This window comes from Elaeis guineensis, chromosome 14 (genome assembly GCF_000442705.2).
Source record: "Elaeis guineensis isolate ETL-2024a chromosome 14, EG11, whole genome shotgun sequence".
In the NCBI taxonomy this organism is placed as follows: Eukaryota; Viridiplantae; Streptophyta; class Magnoliopsida; order Arecales; family Arecaceae; genus Elaeis; species Elaeis guineensis.
In genome coordinates this window covers 21,592,214-21,613,408 of record NC_026006.2, presented here as the reverse complement: position 1 = coordinate 21,613,408, position 21,195 = coordinate 21,592,214, and the positions used below count along the sequence as shown (strand labels likewise).

Genomic DNA, 21,195 nt, shown 5'->3' with positions numbered 1-21,195 from the left:
GTGTAGATCCGTCAGGACCTAAGGACACATGGTCAGCTTCTTGACAGTAACATGGAGGATCTGCAGAGATGGACTGCTTTTTACAAGAATAAATGGCCTACATACGAACTGACAGTGATGTGTGATGGTTGGACCGGTCCTACTAGACGGAGCATCATTAATTTTTTGACGTACTGTGATAAAAAAATATTTTTTCACAAATCAATTGATGCTTTAGATAAGATGCACGATGCCGCATATATCCTTAGTCTGATGGAGGAGGTGATTGATTCAGTGGGTGAGCAATATGTTGTGCAAGTCATCACAGATAATGAGCCATAATATAAGGTTGCCAGAGAGTTGCTGATGGAGCAGCGATCGCAGATATACTGGACCTTATGTGCTGCACATTGCATTGATCTTATATTGATGGATATTGAAAAGATTCGTAAGGTGCAACAGGTAGTGGAGATTGCCCAGACTATTACTAGATTCATCTACAATCACATATGGGTCCTTTCATTGATGTGGACGTATACTGGGAGGAGATCTTAAGATCGGATATCACACGATTTGCTACCAACTACGCCAGATGTTTGTCAGTGCCGAGTGGCAGAAGAGCAGATATGCGAGGGCCAGCACTGATGGAAGTTATGTACAGAATTTGATGAGAAGTCAGTTATTCTGACAGCAGGCTAAGAAGATAGTGAATGCTATTAAGCCATTATATGAGGTGTTTCACTGGATAGTGAAAGATACTAAAATGGGCTTCTTATATTACATGATGGAGAGGGCAAAGAAACAGATCAGTGAGAATGATCCGAAGCATGCTCAAGAATTCAGTAACATTATTGAGCGCCGTTGGGACTATCAGATAGGTAGAGATTTGCATCTAGTCGGTAAGCACGGATTCAAAAATATTTTAAAATATTTTTTTTATACTTGTAAAAGTGTATTTGATCAATTATGAAATTTATCTGCAGCTTATTATTTTATTCTTGGGATAGATATGGATAATGAGCTTTTTGCTGCTTTTCGTAATGTGATATATAAGATGGTGCCCAATCCAGAAATCGTATCTTTGTGTCTGCAAGAGGTATGTAGTTTAAAATAGATGTGATTATTCAATTGAATTCGATCTGTACTCAACGATATATATATAAATTTAATAAATATATTTTTTTACAGACGAAACAGTTTAGAGAGGGATTAGATAGTTTTGAAGTCCCATCAGCTGTCGTAAGCAAAAAGCAGATGAATTCAGGTAAATTATATATCAATAATGAGCAGCATAGATTGACATCAAATGTCTAATAATATCATAAAATTTGATATGTAATTTTACTTTTGCAGCTGAATGGTGGATTCATTTTGAAATATCTGCAGAATATTTGAGAGGTATTGTTGTGCGCATTCTTTCCTAGACGGTCTCTGTTAGTGGCTGTGAGCGCAATTAATCGATTTTCGTTCTTATCCACAGCAAATAGAGAAATCGTCTGACACAAAGGCGTCTCAATGATCTTGTATATGTTCACTATAATCTGAGGTTGAGGCTAAAATGCATTCAGAAGAAAGTACAAGTACACTAATCCGACACTAGATTATGCTGACAAGGATAATGATCCGATCATCAGATGGCTTGCAGGTCAGCAGCAGGAGCCAGAGCTTGATGAGCCGAGGTCCCCTCCACGATCAGCCAGTATGGTAGCCAGAGAGATCAGGGTGGATTCAGGATAATGGATAGAAAAAAATATTTCACATAAGGTTCCAGCTAATCAGCCATAGCTTGAGAGGACACAGGAGACTCATTTATCACATAACTCGATGTTCGATATATCCTCATAGAGGTTTGAGCGACAAATGTTTAGACGAGGTCGGCAGTTAGCAACAAGACATCTATCCTCTCAATCATAGGAAACTCAGTCACAGAGGGAAAAAGAAAAGACAGTTGTATGTGCATCACTTTCGAGAGTACAGGAGCTATCTGATTCAGATTTGGAGATCAGGGAGAGTGATGATGATACTAATAGTAATAGTCATGGATCTGATGATCAGAGAGGAATTGGAGGACAGGAGACCACTGCTTATGAGACAGCCACAGGATGATATTCGATTCACTAGTGAGTCCCAGTTTACACATGCCATACAAGATAGGGATCATGGTGGACGAGTTGGTAAAGATCGTGGGGAGCCGATTTCATATAAACGACAGGCTCCTAGAGATCGTCCAGCACATAATGTAGCTGTAGACGATCTTGCACGTGGAGTAGGATCCATGGATATATCTGGATTATCCTCGTATTATGGATCCTATTATCTGCAGCCATCTTATGATCCATATGGATATGGTGCATCTGAGGCATCGTCTTCTAGTGGTTACTATCTTATGCAGTCTGGAGCATCTTACGGATTAAATTTTGCTATCGACATATTTGGATGGGCTCTTTTACAGCCATACCATCTTTTCGAGGATACTTTTCAGAGCCAGAGTTTGAGTGAGAGATCTGAGATGTCTTACAATCAAGAGAGGATGTCTTATAGGATTAATATTTAGAAGTACAGTATGTCTTGATTAGAGAGATGGACTAATGTTCTTTCAGACCATGCCAATGATCCAGATATCTACGAGCATCACAGATATTCGACGAGATATTAAATGCAGAGCAGATTTTGAAGTTAGTATATTATTTTTTGTGCTTTGTACTTTAAAAGTTTAGATACATTTTAATGCATATTTATATATATTTTTTTAAATTTTAGGATGATAGAGTTGTAATATAATGTAAATAAATATATATTTGAAATTTTGGATCAAGAGTTTTTGTACCGTTATCGAACTTAAAAATTGCATCAAAATATATCAATAATATGTAATATAATATAATTTTGGGATTATAATTATGAATTAATAACTTGGAGATCCCAAAAAAATATATCGATATCGAACCGTACGTCGGAGCGTATCGTGTGTCGGTACGGTATGATACCGGTACCATACCGTACGGGCCCGATATCGGTATGCGCATCGGTATCGGTACAGCGGATCTTGATCACAATACTCCTATTGTTAGATATATGTCTTAGAAGTCAGATTGGCTGACATATGTACACATTCTAGAGGCATAACTTTGTAATTGAATTTTGAAATAAATAAAATTTGGATTATTTTTTTATTCATGTTGTGTTTTAATTGTGTCCATGAATCGTCCGAGGAATTGATGGATGATGACAGGTATTCTCAAGAGTTGAGAATTTGAGGCATGTGTCATTAGTGATTAATTTCGAAATGCTTCCGATTGATAGATCGTCACGGGGACGATGATTGATCTGGATGGATCGATGCACAGATTACTTTCCTTCGTGGGTAGACGAGTCTCGAGTCGATAGTGTAGGGATACTAGAGCGAGAGTGCAGGTGCTTGATAAAGATCAAGGGTACTGAGCGGTGACCAATACGAGAAGTCACTAGGATGGCTATCCACTCGTCAGTGATTTAAAGTTTCAGTGGTGTAGATAGTTCTTTGACCAACGGTGCCTCGACTGTTCACAGTGGAGTTGCTGTAGTTTGACTGCATAATCACTTGGTTATCTAGTCATTCGAAATCTTGCGATGTATGCTGGCTACAGTAGGTCCATTATAGTAATAGGATGTGCACCTAGAAGAGATCTGTCGATCTTGGTAGATAGGGAGAGGTCCTATGCAATTCATGAGACTGTCCTAAAATCCATGGTCATGGTAGATGAATGATGGAAAGGAGTTTCCATAAGGTTTCATATGGACTCGAGTCGATGGAATCTGACATATGATGAATGAACAAATTTGACGAGTTTCCTTAACCTGCATCTTGTAAGGATCCACGATAGAAGAACTGAACTACACGGTAACTGCACCTAGAGGTTCATTACTTTCATTCTGCTGGATTGCCACTACATACTGCTAAGTGTCATTGGTGGATTGTGAGACTCGTCGAGCGTTAGCTTGATGATTGATGATCCTCAAAGGACAGAGTTGGAATCGTTTCAATCCATCGAAAGAAGTTTTTATGATATTGTGATGGAGATCACAATATATCTCACCATCAGACAGAATGGAACATATGAGGTCACACACAAAAGAGGTTCTTGTCCGATCAGATGATTGATTAATGATTATAAATCGTTGAAGGGTAAAATCATCAATGTAATTGATAATTAACTTTAAGCAAAAGTTGTAATTATGTAATTGATTAAGTGTTAGTGAATTATAGGAGGATTAATTAGCAATTGGATTGCTAATTGGCTCAATTTGATTGAGCAATAAGGTTCGGATCAAGTCTAATTGAATTAGATTCAATTTGACTTGGATTGGGTTTGATTGGATCAAGTCTAATTGCGAGGGAGACTAATTTCTGATTTGATCAGGCTTGGGTTCAGTTAATTCCTAATTAGATTGAGAATTTATTGAAGAGATTGGGTTCCTAATTTGGTTAAGTTCCTCTTATTTGGATTAAATCAAATTAGGTTTGGTTTAAACCAAATAGGAAACCCTAGAGTCCGAAGGAGTTGGGACTCTCTCCCCTTGCGCACACCTTGGAGTCCACGCCCTAATATCTCACGGAAAAATGTTTCGTGTGAGAATTCTTGCGTAAGAAAGGTGTGGGCGCAGAAAGATATAGGGCGGCACTCTTGATGAGTCATTCATCTTATTGTTTCCTATTTTGAATTTGATTCAAATCTAGAGATAAGGATTTGAAGGAAACAAATCATGGAAAATTAGGAAAGTTGTTATGGCGCCAACCTATTCCATTAACACGTTGAGAAAGAAGTGTGCGTAAGAGAAATCGGATCTCTCTCAAGCCACTCCTATTTTTTGGGCGACAAAAAGTTTGGACGCCCCAAAAGTGTGGCATGTCATAATTTTTGGCGCCCCTTTTTCTAACCCTAATTCTCCATGCCTCCCTATAAAAGGGTTCTAATAGTTGGACGCCCAATCAATTGAAAGAAGAAAAATAAAGAGGAAGAATTCAAAAAAGAGATTTTGAAAAACCAGGCCTCCTCTTCCCTCTCCTTTCTCCTCCAAGTTCTTCTTCCTCTTTAGAGTGTCTGTGAGATTCAAAGAAGAAGCCATTTCAGCCATCAAAGAGGAGATCTCTGCAAGGGAGCTAGCACCTCAAGGAGATCACCTGCCTCCGATCGAAACGGATCCTCGTGTGTTTACCTGTGGAGGCCGGATACGTATGTAGCTAAAGGAATCGTTTAGATCCACGATCATCAGCTACGGTACAACACGACCCGCGCAAAGGTATTGAGATCCGATCTCAATATTATTTATCTTTATTTTTAGACTATATGCATGTCTTCGATCCGGGCACAGTTAATAAATTTGATCTATTGCATGTGGGGTTTAAGGGTTTAACCTAGATTTGCTTTTGCCGTTGTTTCAAAATTGTTTTGAAATCTATGCATGCAAGTCTATCCGTTTCCTTACAATGGTATCAGAGCCACTAGTTTTTCTTTGAGATGCATGATCTGATTTTATTTTAGATCTGAAAGTTTGAGGTGTTTAAAATCGATCTTGTGCTGCTATCAGGTTGTTCTAATATAGGGTTTTACCTTTTATATTAAAAGGGTTGTCCTAGCACAAGATTGATCGGTTTTGAAAACTATTTTCGAAACTTTTAAATCAATCTTTTAGATCTGACAATAGGTGTATATGATATGTTTTTATTCATATTTAGATCTGAAATATTCTAGATTAAAGAATGCATCGGACTACTATAAGGTTGTCCTGATATAGGGTTTATGTCCTATATGGAAAAGGTTATCCTAGTTCGATGTGAACTGATTTTTGAAAAGTATTTTCAAAGTGTTTTAATCATTGTTTTAGATCTGATTTAGCACGTATGAGATATGTGTAATTTTAGTTTTAGATCTGAAAATAATATATGTGATATATGTTTTGTAGTTTAGATCTAGAACTGCATATATGAAATATATGACTTTAGGTTTAGATCTGAAAGAGTTTCATGATCATAAGCCATTAATGTATATGATGAAACATAATCTAAAAAATATTTTAGAATTTGAAAATTATGTTATTGCATGTGAGTATGTGTTGAACAAATTAGATCTAGTAATCAAGCTACAGTTAGGATCAATTGATTTGATCAGGTTAGAACCCTTTGTCGATTTTGAGCAGTTGATCGAACCTAATCAATAGTTGGTTAGGATTAGATCAAAGGGGCTTAAAGTTGAGTTTAGTTGTAGTTGGTCGTATCGATTCATATTTTTATGTGAATTGATTGACTCAAGATTGAATTTGGTTTCGTGGTTCGAAACTGGGTCAATAGGCCAACCTGATTGATTCTAATCGACCAATTTGGTTTCTAAGATAAGTACTTAGATGGTGGTTCTTTAATTGGTTCCATTGTCTGTTTTGGCTAATTCGTTAGTGTCTAAAGAAAGCAATGGGGGACCCCACTCATCTTAACTTACCTGGCCATTTTGGGAGATTAAATTTTGTATTAGGTTACTTGTTGACTTGAATTCAGCCATGTCGATTAGGTTGATCATATATGAGATGTGCTAACTTAAATCAGGTTAATTAGACATGAGATGTCTGACTTAAACCAGATTAATCAGACTTGAGATGTGCTGATCTAAATCAGATTAATCAGACATAAGATGTGCTGATCTAAACTAGATTAATCAGATATAAGATGTGCTGATTTAAACCAAGTTAATCAGACATGAGATGTGCTTACCTGAACCTAGTTAGTCAGATATGGGATGTGCTGACCTAAACCAGATCTGTCATTTACATAAGATGTATGTGACTGCTTAGAATAGACTTGAATTTAAAACCTCAATAATATTAAGTCGAGGGGTCTTCCATCGTTGTAGAGTGCCGTGCCCTCTCCGATGTTGAATATATTTGGCTGGATACAGTGGGTCAGTTGCATTAGGGGAAAAGCAACCACTCTAAATGTGGGGTGGAGATAGGGTTGGGCCCAAGATTTGTCAGGTGAGGGTCTTATGATGGCTTCACTTGCGCTCAATGGTAGGTTTGACTTAACCAAGGAATGAAGTCAAGATCTGTCAGGTGAGGTTTCAGAACTTAGAGATCAAGTCTGCTGCAATTTATTTGAGAAGTATTGGGCAAGAGTTGTCCACCTATTGGTTGATACATTCACTAAGATCTGTCAGGTGAGGTGGTGTGCCAATCGGTGGGACCACAGTGCCCACTAGAAATCTTAACTCGCGAAAGAGTTTTCGCTTCCTAATTCGAGTAGTGTTAGGATCCGAAAAATTAGTGGGAGCTCCAAAGAAATAGTGGGAGCTAAGTTTGTTTTTAAAATAAATTCTCTGAAACATACTAAAATCAATTACAAAAGTCTAACTAGAACTTCTCTCTGTAGGAAATTATTTGCCTCCAATAGTCTAGCCCATATTTTTGAAATCAACCAATTGTCAGGTTCCAACTATAAGAATTGGCTAAGGGACTTGAAAGGTGTTTCGAGTTCTAAAAATCTAGATTGTCTTAGACTAGAAAATACTGATAGGAACCTTGAAAGAGTTCAAGGGACATCTTTAGAAAGTATGTCGGACCTGCTCATGATTGAGACTAACCTTATGGTTTCTTCTGCTTCCAGTTGGGTAATAGACTCTGGTTTCATTGTATATTTGTGCACTTAATGTAGGGTCTTAAAGATTGTAGAAGGTTGAGGCTAGGAGAGATGACCCTATGTGTAGGCAACGGAGCAAGAGTTGCTGCTGTGGACGTAATGACCTATCCTCTTTAGCTACTGTCTGGTTTCTATTTAGAACTAAGAGACTGTTATTGTGTGCCTAATGCGAGTAGAAATTTGATTTCTGTTTTGTGCTTAAAACAGGATGATTATGAAATTAGTTTCAATAAGGATCATTGTACGATTTATTTTCGAAATAAAATGGTAGCACATGGTCCTTTAATCAATAGGCTCTACCATTTGCATGCTGATGCAGATGAGTCAATTAATCTATCCGCGCAAACTGTGAGTGCCGTTGGATTTAAAAGATCCAGAGATGATGTTAACTTAAAGTACATGTGGCACCTTAGACTAGATCATATAAGAGAAGAAAGGATCAATAGACTGGTGAAAGATGGTCTTTTAGACTCATTCTCGGATGAGTCATTTTCAGTCTGAGTCCTGCCTTCAAGGAAAAATGATCAAGCTTCTTTTTGTAGGATACGGGAAAATGACCATTGAGGTACTGGCTCTGGTACATACTGATGTGTGCGGCCCATTTGATGTACTGACCAGAAGAGGTTATCTCTATTTCATCATCTTTATCAATGATTTTTCATGGTACGGAAATATATTTCTTATGAGACACAAATCTGAAATCTTTGAAAGGTTCAAGGAATTCAAATCTGAAGTAGAGAAGTAAATTGAGAAATTACTCAAGATACTTCGATCAGATCGAGGAAGATCAGATCGAGGAAGAAAATATCTGAGTGGAAAATTTATAGGTTACAGTCTCTCAATGGACTCCACTTGGAACGCCTCAGCTCAATCAGATTTCAGAATGGAGAAATCAGACCCTATTGGATATGGTTCGATCCATGATGAGCTTCACCGACCTTCCTTTATTTCTATAGGGACATGCCTTAATGACAGTCAATTACTTAATTAATAGAGTTATTTCTAAATCTGTTCCTACCACACTGTGAGATATGGCATGGTAAGAAGCAAAATTTTGGTTACCTCAAAATGTGGGGATGTCCGATCTATGTCAAATGGCAACAAACAGACAAGTTAGAGGCTAGGTCTATGAGAGCTCGTTTTATAGAATATCCAAAAGAGTCTTTGGGGTACTATTTTTACTTTTCGGAAGATCATAATGTGATTGTGAGCCGGTATGTCAAATTCTTGGAAAGAGATTTTATCCAAGATTGAGGTAGTGAGAGAAAAATTCAGCTCGAAGAAAGTATCTCTGAAGAGCAACGAGCCATAGAGCCTGTGAAATCCATTCCACCTCGTAGATTTACTAGAATCTCACATCCTTCTGAAAGATACATGGGTTTGCAGACAGAGGATGTAGAGAAAATATTCCTCATGGGTGACATGGATCATGTTGATGATCCTAAAACCTATGATGAGGTGATGTCAGACCGATTCTGAGAAATGGTTGGAAGCGATGAGGTTAGAGATTGACTCAATGTATACCAACCAGGTCTGGATCTTAGTAGATCCGCTAGAAAGAATAGTTCCTATTGGATGTAAATGGATCTTTAAGAGAAAGATTGGTTCGGATGGAAAGGTGGAGATCTTTAAAGCGAGGTTTGTAGCAAAAAGTTATAGTCAGTGCGAAGGTATTGACTATCGGGAGACCTTCTCGTCAGTTGTCATGCTGAAGTCCATTCGAACACTTCTTACTGTTGCAGCAGTTCAGACTACGAGATATGGCAGATGGATATAAAATCTGTCTTCCTAAATGGATATCTTGAGGAAGATGTCTATATCGAGTTACCTCTGGATTTTACATCCAGTAATGGAAATCACAAGATCTGCAAGTTGTAAAGGTCTATCTATGGACTAAAGCAAGTATCTCGGAGTTGGAATACTTGATTCAATGATGCGATCAAATCGTTTGGTTTCATCAAGAACGAGGAACCATGCGTATTCAAGAAGGTCAGTGGGAAGACTGTCACATTCTTCGTATAGTACATGGATGACATCCTCCTAATTGGGAATGATATTTCCATGATGACTTTTGTAAAACTTTGGTTGTCCAAAGAGTTTTTCGTGAAAGACCTTGGAGAAGCATCCTATATTCTGAGAATAAAGGTCTACAGAGATAGATCTAAGAGGATGCTAGATTTGTCACAGCAACTATACATAGAAAAAGTGCTAAAGCGGTTCAGCATGAAAAACTCCAAGAGGCGTTTGTTGCCCTTCAGGCATGGAGTTCATCTCTCCAAGAAGATGTGCCTTAGCACATCTGAGAAGATTCAACGTACGAGCAAGATCTCTTATACTTCGGCTATAGGGAGTCTCATATACGTTATGTTATGTACTCGATCTGATATTGCTCTTGCTGTGAGTGTCACAAGTAGATATCAGTCGCATCCAGATGAGGAACACTGAATTGCTGTGAAAAATATTCTTAAGTACTTGAGAAAGATTAAGGATTTCTTCTTGATCTTTGGAAGAGGAGACTTACGGATACAGGGATATACAGACTTAGACTTTATGTCTGACATTGATGATAGAAAGTCAACATCAGGTTTTGTGTTCCTGTGTAATGGTGGTGCGATTAGCTAGAAGAGTTCTACGCAATCTATTATTGCAGATTCCACCATGGAGGCAGAGTACATCGCCGCATCGGAGGCTGTTAAGGAAGGATTTTGGTACAAGAAGTTCATTGCAGAGCTGGGTGTGATGTCATCAGATGTTGTTCTTACTCTTTTACGATAACAATGGTGTCATAGCACTCGCTAAGGAATCGAGGTCTCATCAGAAGTCCAAGCACATTGAGTGGCGGTTTCATCTGATTCGCGAATACCTCGAGAAGAAGTTCGTCGAGGTGCAGAGAGTCGACTCCACAGAGAATGTGGCTGATCTGCTGATCAAGCTGCTGAGCCAATAGAAAACTGAAGCTCAGCTTAAGAAGATGGGCTTAGATTTATGACCAATTGGCTTTAGGTCAAGTGAGAGTTTGTTAGATATATGCCTTAGAAGCAAGCCAGATTGATTGACACATGTGCACATTCTAGAGGCATAATTTTGTAATTGAATTTTGATATAAATAAAATTTAGGTTATTTTTCTATTCATGTTGTGTTTTAATTGTCCATTAATCGTTCGAGAATTTGAGGCACGTGTCATTAGTGATTAATTCTTAAATGCTTCTGATCGATAGATCATCACGGGGATGGTGACTGATCCGGATAGATCGATGCGTAGATCGCTTTCCTTCGTGGGCAGCGAGTCTCGAGTCAACAGTATAGGGATACTAAAGCGAGAGTACAGATGTTTGATAGAGATCAAAGGTACTGAGCGTGATCAATACGAGAAGTCACTAGGATGACTATCTACTTGTCAGTGACTTACTCAAAGTTGTAGTGGTGTAGATAGTTTTTTGACCTGCAGTGCCTCGGTTGTTCATAATAAGGTTGCTGTAGTTTGACTGCACAATCACTTGGTTACCTAGTCATTCAGAATCTTGCGGTGTATATTGGTTGCAATAGGTCCATTGTAGGAATAGGGTGTACACCTAGAAGGGATCTGTCGATCCTGATAGATTGAGAGAGGTCCTATGCAATTGATGAGACTGACATCTAAAATTTATGGCCATGATAGGTGAATGATGGAAAGGAGTTTCCATAAAGTTTCACATAGACTCGAGTCGATTGAATCTGATATATGATGGATGAATGGATTTGACGAGTTATCCTTGACCTGCATCTTATTGGGATCCATGATAGAAGAACCAAACTGCACGGTAACTGTACCTAGAGGTTCATTAATTTCATTCTGCTGGATTGTCACTATATACTGCTAGATGTCATTGGTGGATTATGGAATTCGTCGAGCATCATTTTGATGATCGATGACCTTCGAAGGGCAGAGTTGGAATTGCTTCAATTCATCGAAAGGAGTTTCGATGATATTATGGTGGAGATCATAATATATCTCACCATCAGATAGAATGGAACATATGGGGTCACACACAAAAGAGATTCTTGTCCGATTAGATGGTTGATTAACGATTATAAATCGTTGAAGGATAAAATTATCAATGTGATTGATGATTAACTTTAAGCAAAAGTTGCAATTATGTAATTCACTAAGTGTTAGTGAATTATAGAAGGATTAATTAGCAATTGGATTGCTAATTGGCTCAATTTGATTGAGCAATAAGGTTCGGATCAAGTTTAATTGAATTGAATCCAATTTGACTGTGATTGGATTTGATTGGATCTAGCCTAATTTCGAGGGAGACTAATTGCTGATTTGATCAGGACTTGGGTTTAGTAAATTCCTAATTGGATTAGGAATTTATTGAGGAGATTGGGTTCCTAATTTGGTTAGGTTCCTTCTTCTTATTTGGATCAAACCAAATCAGATTTGGTTTAAACCAAGTAGAAAATCCTAGAGTCCCAAGGAGCTGGGACTCTCTCCCCTTGTGCACACCTTGGAGTCCACACCCTAATATCTCATTGAAAAATGTTTTGCATGAGAATTCTTGCGTGAGAAAGGTGTGGGCACAGAAAGATGTGGGGTGGCACTCTTGATGAGTCATGCATCTTATCCTTTTCTATTTTGAATTTGATTCAAATCTAGAGATAAGGATTTGAAGGAAACAAATCATGGAAAGTTAGGAAAGTTGTTGTGGCGCCAACCTATTCCATTAACATGTTGAGAAAAAAAATGTGCGTGAGAGAAATCAGACCTCTCTCATGCCGCTCCTATTTTTTGGGCGACAAAAAGTTTGGACGGCCCAAAAGTGTGGCGTGTAATAATTTTTGGCGCCCCTCGTTCTAACCCTAATTCTCCATGCCTCCTTATAAAGGGGCTCCAATAGTTGGATGCCCAACCAATTGAAAGAAGAAAAATAAAGAGAAAAAATTCAGGATAGAGATTTTGAAAAACCAAGCCTCCTTTTCTCTCTCCTTTCTCCTCCAAGTTCTTCTTCCTCTCTAGAGTGCTTGTGAGATTCAAAGAAGAAGCCACTTCAACAATCAAAGAAGAGATCTTTGCAAGAGAGCTGGCATCCCGAGGAGATCACCTGTCTCTGATCGGAATGGATCCTCGTGTGGATATCTATGGAGGTCGGGTATGTGCGCGGCTAAAGAAACCGTTCAGATCCACGATCATCGGTTGCAGTGCAGTACGACTCGCACAAAAGTATTGAGATCCGATCTCAATATTATTTATCTTTATTTTTAGATTATATGTATGTCTTCGATCTTGGCATGGGTAGTTAATAGATTTGATTTATTGCATGTGGGGTTAAAGGGTTTAACCTAGATCTGCTTCTACCGTCCTTTCAAAATTGTTTTGAAATCTATGCATGCAAGCCTACCCGTTTTCTTACATCTATATCCAGGCTTGGGACCAATTATGTACAAAACATAGGCAGAGTTCGTGGATTATCGAATTTTACCAACTCTAATGTGTTGAAGCTCCTTTGTTTGCCCCATTTGCATGTTAATATATGTTTTAACATTTTGGAATTACACTTGGAAAAACATATGGGTTCCATTTTCCATTCTAATCTCCGAAGAAGAAACGGCATAGAAGAAAAGAAAAGGAAAAGGAGGTGAAGAAAAGAGGAAAAGACTATATTTAGCCAACATATATGCCTCTTATCAACTGCTAGAATTTTGGAAGTAGAATGCTAACATGAAGAAAATAGATATCATGCATAAGCATGACTTTAGAAATCTATAGCAATTGCTGCATTGATGATGTCGTGATGCTAAAATTCAAGTTGCTAATTGTAGTGAGAAAAGTGTTAGATAAAATGTTATATCTTTCATACAGTTATATTCCTTTTTGTTTGTTCCTTGTTCTTTTTTCAGTTTTTCTGTTTTTAATTACAGCTGTTGGATAACTATCCTATATGCTGGTTCAATTATAACAAGTTCATGACATACTGGCTATACAAGCTGCTACCAGTACATGATCATACATCATCCATCACTGGCCTGCTACCCACTACATTAATTTTGAAACTTGAGGTGTGGGTCTAGAACTCATTGAACAGTAGGTTCCATCCTCTGTGACTTGTATGATGCCTTAACTGTAAGACAGGAATTTAGGGTGCTTCTGTGGGCTCGGAAAGAGAGGAAAATGGGGCCTCCATTCATATTGATTTTCTTTTTTTTTTTTTTGGCACAAGCACATTGATTCTTGATTTTGATGTTTCTTCCGTTAGCATCTACAACTCCAGAATAGCATATCTGTTTTGTTGGCTATTCTTTCCTTGTCTGAAAATCCTATGTGCATTTATTTGCAAGACTTTCTTAATGTCCATTATTAATATTTTGGTAGTTTTGATACCTAGCTACATATATAGGCTTTGATAGCAAACACAAACTGAGCAGATTTCATTGCTGGATTAAGCTAATGAGCAACAATTAAAATGAGTTTGGCTGCTATGAGCTCATCTGGATCGCTTAATTATCTTTACGACCTTTTTTGTAGGTTGCACATAGTGTTTTTGAAGCTGGATTAAAGAGATTCATGCATGAACCTAGATACATCCTTGAGTAAGTTCTTACCCCTTTTTTATATAGTTGATATGTTGTTGGTGTTTTATGTTTCTCTTTTAAATGGTCTTCTCTGGATTGTAAAAATTTGACCTTATGGGGATGTCTTGAGCACCCAGTAAGTTGAGAGCGATCTAGTAATAGGTAATTTACAAAATTACATATTCTAATTCCTGATGTTCCATTACAGATATGCAGACTTCTTATGTCGTTTGAATGATGATAGAAATGTCCGTGCTTTGTTTGAGCGCGCTCTAAGCTCACTTCCCCCAGAGAATTCTGTAGAGGTATCATAAGGTTTGTTTAATTATGTTATTTACAAAAGTGCTCTCTTCAAGAGATGCTTCCCCTTTGACACCAACATGCATCGTTAACTCTTCTAGAAAAATATTTTACTATTTAATGTAATATATGGTGCATATGCATTGACTAAAACAACCCTAGTCTTATTCAGATGTGTGGAAGTATTTTTAAGTTTTTACAAGTACTACAGTTATCCTCTCTCTGTCTTAGAACATTGGTGCATGTTGTACCACTTATCGTGATAAGGTTCAACATTTTGTTCTGGTTTCAGTTTTGACTGCCCTAGTCGATATGTTTAAGAAATAATGTTGTGTAATATATACTTTCTTGTTTAATGTTATTATAACATATGAGATAGAAATATTTATGAGACTTGAGCTCTAGTACAGTGAAACCTATTTTGTAAAATATGTTTCATCTAAATCTCTGCAGATTTTAATTCCACAAGGCTTCCAAGGTTTCTAAAATACTTGCAGAATCTGTAAGTTTTTTTTTTAATAAGGAAAATGCTTCCTGACCTTCAATGAAATAAATAAATTACCAAAGAATTGTCATAAGTGACCAATTTCTGCAATAAAGTTTTCCCCATAATTCAGTTTGATGAAACCCTTAATGTGACCCTGTTTCCGGATTGGCTTGAAGGGAACTGAAATTTTTTGGCTTTTGGTTTTATAGTTTTGGGCGAAAGATCAAACCATGATTTATCCATATTTTTTGTTACCTCTGATTTAAGAACCCCAATATCCTTGGGATCCGATGTATCAATTGTGTTAAAGGCATGTTTGTATCGTATGTGAGGCTCTATGTGCTGGGTATCGACCACATTCTCCACCTATATGACCAGGTTGAGCTGTAGATTATACCCTACCCAATAATCCAATGGGCTAATTCCTAGAGTATTCAATATGCTGCCATTCTTTTATATCGATTAGGTCCATTTGAATCTGTCTAATTCAACCCGAAACTTTTTCGACATCTAATATTTGGATCATAACAAAGTCCAACCTGATCTAAAAAATAAAATGTGAGAGTGCATGCAGGTCAGTATGTGATCCACAATCAGATCTGGATTGGTTCCCTTAATTGGGTCCAGTGTGGGCCATAAGATTGGCGCATGTAGGGGATATTGTGATCCTTTGCTTAGTAAGATCCAGATACAGATCATATTAGCACTTAGGGCACATTAAAATAATTAAAACGTCCATCTTTAATATTCATTGATTTCTTTGATTTTTACATTGACCAACTCATTACCTATAAAGTTTTTAGAATATAAATTTTGCAATTTCCATAGGGTTTTCAATTCAGAAGTAAAGGAAAAGGATATTTAGTTGTTTAGGAAATAAAATGTTGAACTAGATTTTTATCCATCTACCACAAAGGAGAATTGACGTGGGGGTTGTTTGGTTGCTTGCAGTTCAGCAGGTTGCAAATCCAAGTGCAAGAGTTGGAGCGGCAAGCAGCCTTTGCAGCTGTTTTGTTGCCTGTAACTTATTTTCACATTGTAATTGGGTTTGCAAAATAAAACAACTCCATAACTTGCATCTAGTCTTGCATTAAGGAGCTGTTTGTTGCCTACAACTGGTAACCAGTTACTGGTTAGGTTGCAAATCCAATTGCAGCAATTGGAGTAGTTGGAGGCCTTTTGAGCTGTTTGGTTGGTTGCAACTCATTTGCAAGTTGAAATTGCAAAAGAAAACCTCCATTAATTGCATTTGGTGTTGCAGTAAGAAAAATGTTTGCAATTCTTGTTGCAACTTGAGTTGTAAATACTATCCTACCCTTTTCATATCCTCTCACTCTCTCACCTACTCAAGTTGCAACTTACATTAACAAAATTAAATATTAATAAACCTTTATTGTAATTTTTTATTGATTAGATATTATAATATATTATATTATTACAATTATCTATTATAATAATATATTATTATGCATATTTAGATCTAATAATATATTAAATTATTAATGATTATTAAAATAGCATATATAGTCATATAAAATAATTAAATATGTTGTATAATGCATAATTCTTTGAACTATAAAACTTAAAAAATAGTACATAAAAATTTAAAATATATTATACTATGATAAGACCTGACATCTTTTGACCTATTTGAGGAAGTCGAGACATTTTGGAGATTCTTAATGGATAGCAGCTTCGTTATGCATTTTATTGGCTTTATTTGAGGATTTTTGGCCATTTTATGCATTTTTAATTGCTATTTATTATTATAAAGTCAAGACGAGTCTTTAGGAGGGGTAATTATGTCATTTTGAGACTTTATTATAGGTTTATTTGTCAAAGCTTACTAAGACGCCGGATTAGCCCTATTTCACTCCTATAAATACTTTGTAATCTTTTATTTTGGGATTACGATGAAAAGTAATTGAGAGTAGCCCCAATCTCACGTCTCTCTCTCTCTTGCTTTCTTGCCTTCTTCCTTTCTTTCTTTCTCAATCTTTCTCTTCCTTTCACTCTAAACCCTAATCTTATCAATCTAAACCCTAATCTTATCAACTGGTATCAGCGTCAGCGATTCTTGGATGGTGAATACGCGATCTACCGCAAACAAATTGGACTCGTCCGAAGAGTCAAGTCCTTCGATTCAAGAGATCTTGAGTCAAATGATGGCAAGATTGGACAAGATTGATAAAAGATTCGATGAAGTGCAACAAGAAAATGCCCAATTGTATCAAAGATTCAATGATCGAATGGATTTGCTCCAAAAAGAACACCAAACAATCTCTGCCCCACCTCTTCTAGCATCGAATACAAGCCATCATCTTCTTCTGCTGCTTAGACCTCTTGCATCGCTGCCGTTGCATCTTCTTTTAGTGGCGCCTCACCATCCGGTGCCCAAAAGCATGGTGTCGCCTCTGGAGTTCTCACAAGGGTGCTGCTACCCAGTGTTGCATTACCCCAAGGGACTTCCCAGGCCCTGCTGCTGCCCACGCCTGAAGTGCTGCCCTTTTCTGTGCCTCCAGCAACGCCCAGGCTGGTGCCCCCCCTTGTCGTGCCTCAAACTGTGGGGAAATTTAGTGCAGGGGTAAAATGATAATTTTAAAATTTTTTCAAAATCACGATTTTACAACGAAAATTATTAATTAATCTAATTAATTAATATGAATTTATCCTACACTAGGATCTAAATATGATATATAGCATGCATTCATTTAAATTTGAAATTCAAATTCGAACAGTAAACACTTTACTGTAATGTGTTCAGAACATAATACCTTTGTGCGGATAGTAGATCGCCGCAATTTGATCACCATCGGGAGAGTCTGATCGTCGCGACGCAGCCACACAGCGTGTCTGGCCTCTGCGGATCGTCCACACGAAGCTCCCGGTCTGATCGACTCACGAGTGCTCGCTCGTTGTAGAGCCCTTTTGACGGCCGATGCTGATCGAACTCCTTCAATCGATGTCTGTCGATTTTTCGGACGCTCCGGATCGTCAACAGACGTGCTTGAGAGGATGTTGAAGATCTCCCTGAGATTTTGTGGGCTCACGACACTCGTAGCTCACTTTCTCACTTTCCGAACCCCAGACTAAAACTTTAGGAAACTCACGGAAAATCTTGCACCCATTTTTCTTTCTTTTTCTTTTGGAAGGATATGGACTTCCTTCTCATGCACAAGACTTCTCACGCCCCAGAATTTTTCTCCAAAAATCTTCTTCTCGCACGCCCCACTCTTCTCCTTTTATAACAACATCAAACGTCTTATCCAAAAGAAAGGATAAAGATGAATAATTACACATTTGAATTCAAATCAAATTTTGAATTCAAATGGATACTAACTCATCCCTTATCCACTAAAGGCGTGAGGCGTGGCTTAAATTGTGCATGGAGTGATTTCATGAGAAACCTTTTCTCATGTAATAAATGGGACGCAAAAAAAAGAGATAAGGCACAAAGATTGATTGCCCATTCAAATTCAAACTTTATTTTGAATTTGAATGGCCAACCAATCATCCTTATCCATTCATTTGGCACATTAAAGTGGACGTGGAGAGGGCTTGGCGTGAGGAAAAAATTCATGAGAAGTTTCTTCTCATGAATTCAAATGGTGCAATGGAAGTGAGGTGGCGCATGGAGATTGGGTCAAGATGGTTTAATTATTTAAACCAACCTAATTGAACCAAATAAGTTAGGTCCAATTAGACTAATTTAAACCCAACTAAATTAGGCTTAATTAGGCTCAAGAAAATCCTAATCAAATCAGGAATTGATTAAGTCCAACCCCTGATCAAATCAGGGACCAAACCATCTCGACGATTAGGTCAACTCTTAACCTAATCGGGTTAAACCCAACTGAATCCTATTCAATTGGACTTGATCCAAAAATAATTACTCAATCAAATTGAGTTAATTAGCGATCAAATCACTAATTAAACCTCTCATAAATACTGAGTCCAAATCCGATGGGCAATCGGGCATCAGAATTCATCGATATGTAATCCTGATCGAAAAGTCCCAACCAGTGGGACTCTTGACCCCGGTACCCATAATGTGTGGAACTCGTGATCAGAGAATTTTGATTCTCGATCATTGAGTCCCAAACATGTAGGATTCTATATCAGCCATCAGATCAGATAGAAACCTCTAATGTGTGTGACCCCGCAGGTTCGAACCTAAGCCGATAGTACAGAAACCAATTCCTGTATTAATCGAAGTGACCATCTAGCAATGGTATCCGACGTCCGGATAGGTCGAATAGTCGCAATCGCAACACTCAGAACCTACATGAATATGGTTACTGTATAATTCATCCTTTTGATCCGTGTTTAGGACGACTCAGGGTTAAACTGTCAACCCTGATTAGATCATCCGAATCGTGCTCAACTCAAACAGTCCTGTGACTCCTCACAAGGACTATCCTGGCCAAGGTTTTGCTAAATTGAAACACGACTGTACACAGCTCCTAAACTGGAGTGGTCAATCCCATCTTGACACACGCACCGACAAGTCAAGTACTTGATTACACCCAGCAGCCTTCCGTCACTGAATTAAAAATTCAGGTAGTCCAGTGCCTAAGTGCAGTGAGTTGCTTGCAAGTCACCGTGGCGGTCTCAGGTCGGAGGGATATTTATACCCATATTCCATCAGAGCAAATCTTGACAGCAGAAATAGCTCCGGAGTCGGTCACGTTCAGTGCAGATGTATCCTTACATCTCACCTGTATGCCATATCAGTGTCTCCACACTCATTGGTTAAGAGGACAACCAACCTATATGGCACAACGACCTATGCTTGATAAACGTTGTCGTCCTTGGTAACAACGTATCATTTGATCGCGAACAGATTTAAGGACTAAACAACAAATTCTCCTTTGTCGAGTCTAAATAGTCCTAAGGACTTCACCACAACATAGGAGTTCATTAGAAGATATAATATTTTGTGATGAAAAATGCCAAAATAATTTTTATTAATTCATAATTCATGTACATATACAAAAATGAGCACAACCGTCAACAGGCTGACGATTGGCTTTGGAAAACTATTCCCAACAATCTCCCACTTGGCCTAAAGCCAATCGGTGCAGTATCTAATACCCATCTTCGACTTGTAGTTGTCGAACTTCTTCACCGCAATGGCTTTAGTGAATGGGTCAGCCAGGTTCTCCTTCTCGTCGATCTTCTGAAGATCGACGTCACTTCGATCCACAATTTTCCAGATGAGATGGTAGCGGCGCTGAATATGCTTCGTCCGCTGGTGTGCCTTTGGTTCATTCGCCTGAGCAATGGCTCCAGAGCTGTCACAGTAGAGCAGAACTGGACCAACAAGGGAGGGTGCTACTCTGAGCTCGGTGATGAATTTTCTCAGTCACACTGCTTTTTTGGCAGCATCTGATGCAGCGACATACTCCGTCTCGCAAACTGAATCAGCCACTGTGTGCTGCTTGGAACTTTTCCAGCAGATAGCCCTACCATTAGGGTAAAAATAAGTCTCGACACACTTTTGCTGTCATCGTGATCAGACTGGAAACTAGAGTCTGTAAACCCTATAAGTCTCAAGTCCGATTCACCATAAACAAGCCACTGGTTCTTAGTATTTCTTAAATACTTCAGGATGGTTTTAACAACCTTTTAGTGATTCTCCCCTAGATCAGATTGGTATCTACTCACTACCCCTAGTGAGTATGCCACATCTGGTCGTGTACATGTCATGGCGTACATGATAGATCCCACTGTCGAAGCATATGGAATCCTACCCATACGCTCTCTCTCTTGAGGTGTTGTCGGACCATCCCTTTTCGAGAGAGAAATTCCATGACCTATCGGAAGATAGCCTTTCTTGAAATTCTCCATGCTGAACCTCTTCAGCATAGTATCAATGTACGTTGACTGAGATAAATCAAGCAACCTTTTAGATCTATCCTTATAGATCCTCATCCTTAGGATGTAGGAAGCTTCTCCCAGATCCTTCATGGAGAACTGTGACGACAGCCAAATCTTTATTCCCTGTAATGCAGGGACATCATTTTCGATTAAGAGAATGTCATCCACATACAATACAAGAAATACTACTACTGGATCATTAGTCCACTTATAAATGCATGGCTCTTCTTCGTTCTTAACGAAGCCATACGTCTTGATCGTCTTATCAAAACGTATGTTCCAACTCTATAATGCCCGCTTAAGTCCATAAATGGACCTCTGTAGCCTGCA

At 38.2% G+C, this 21,195-nt stretch overlaps 1 protein-coding gene across 6 annotated transcripts in view; it reads left to right on the top strand.

Annotated features, from left to right (window-relative positions):
* Positions 1–21,195, top strand: part of LOC105034445 (cleavage stimulation factor subunit 77) — a 126,854-nt gene that overhangs the window by 63,109 nt on the left and 42,550 nt on the right. For all 6 annotated transcript variants that reach the window (XM_010909621.4, XM_029261636.2, XM_010909622.2 and 3 more), the window contains exons 15-16: positions 14,152–14,216; positions 14,407–14,503. In XM_010909621.4, the coding sequence (XP_010907923.1) occupies positions 14,152–14,216; positions 14,407–14,503 (162 nt within the window). The remainder of the gene's footprint in view (positions 1–14,151; positions 14,217–14,406; positions 14,504–21,195) is intronic.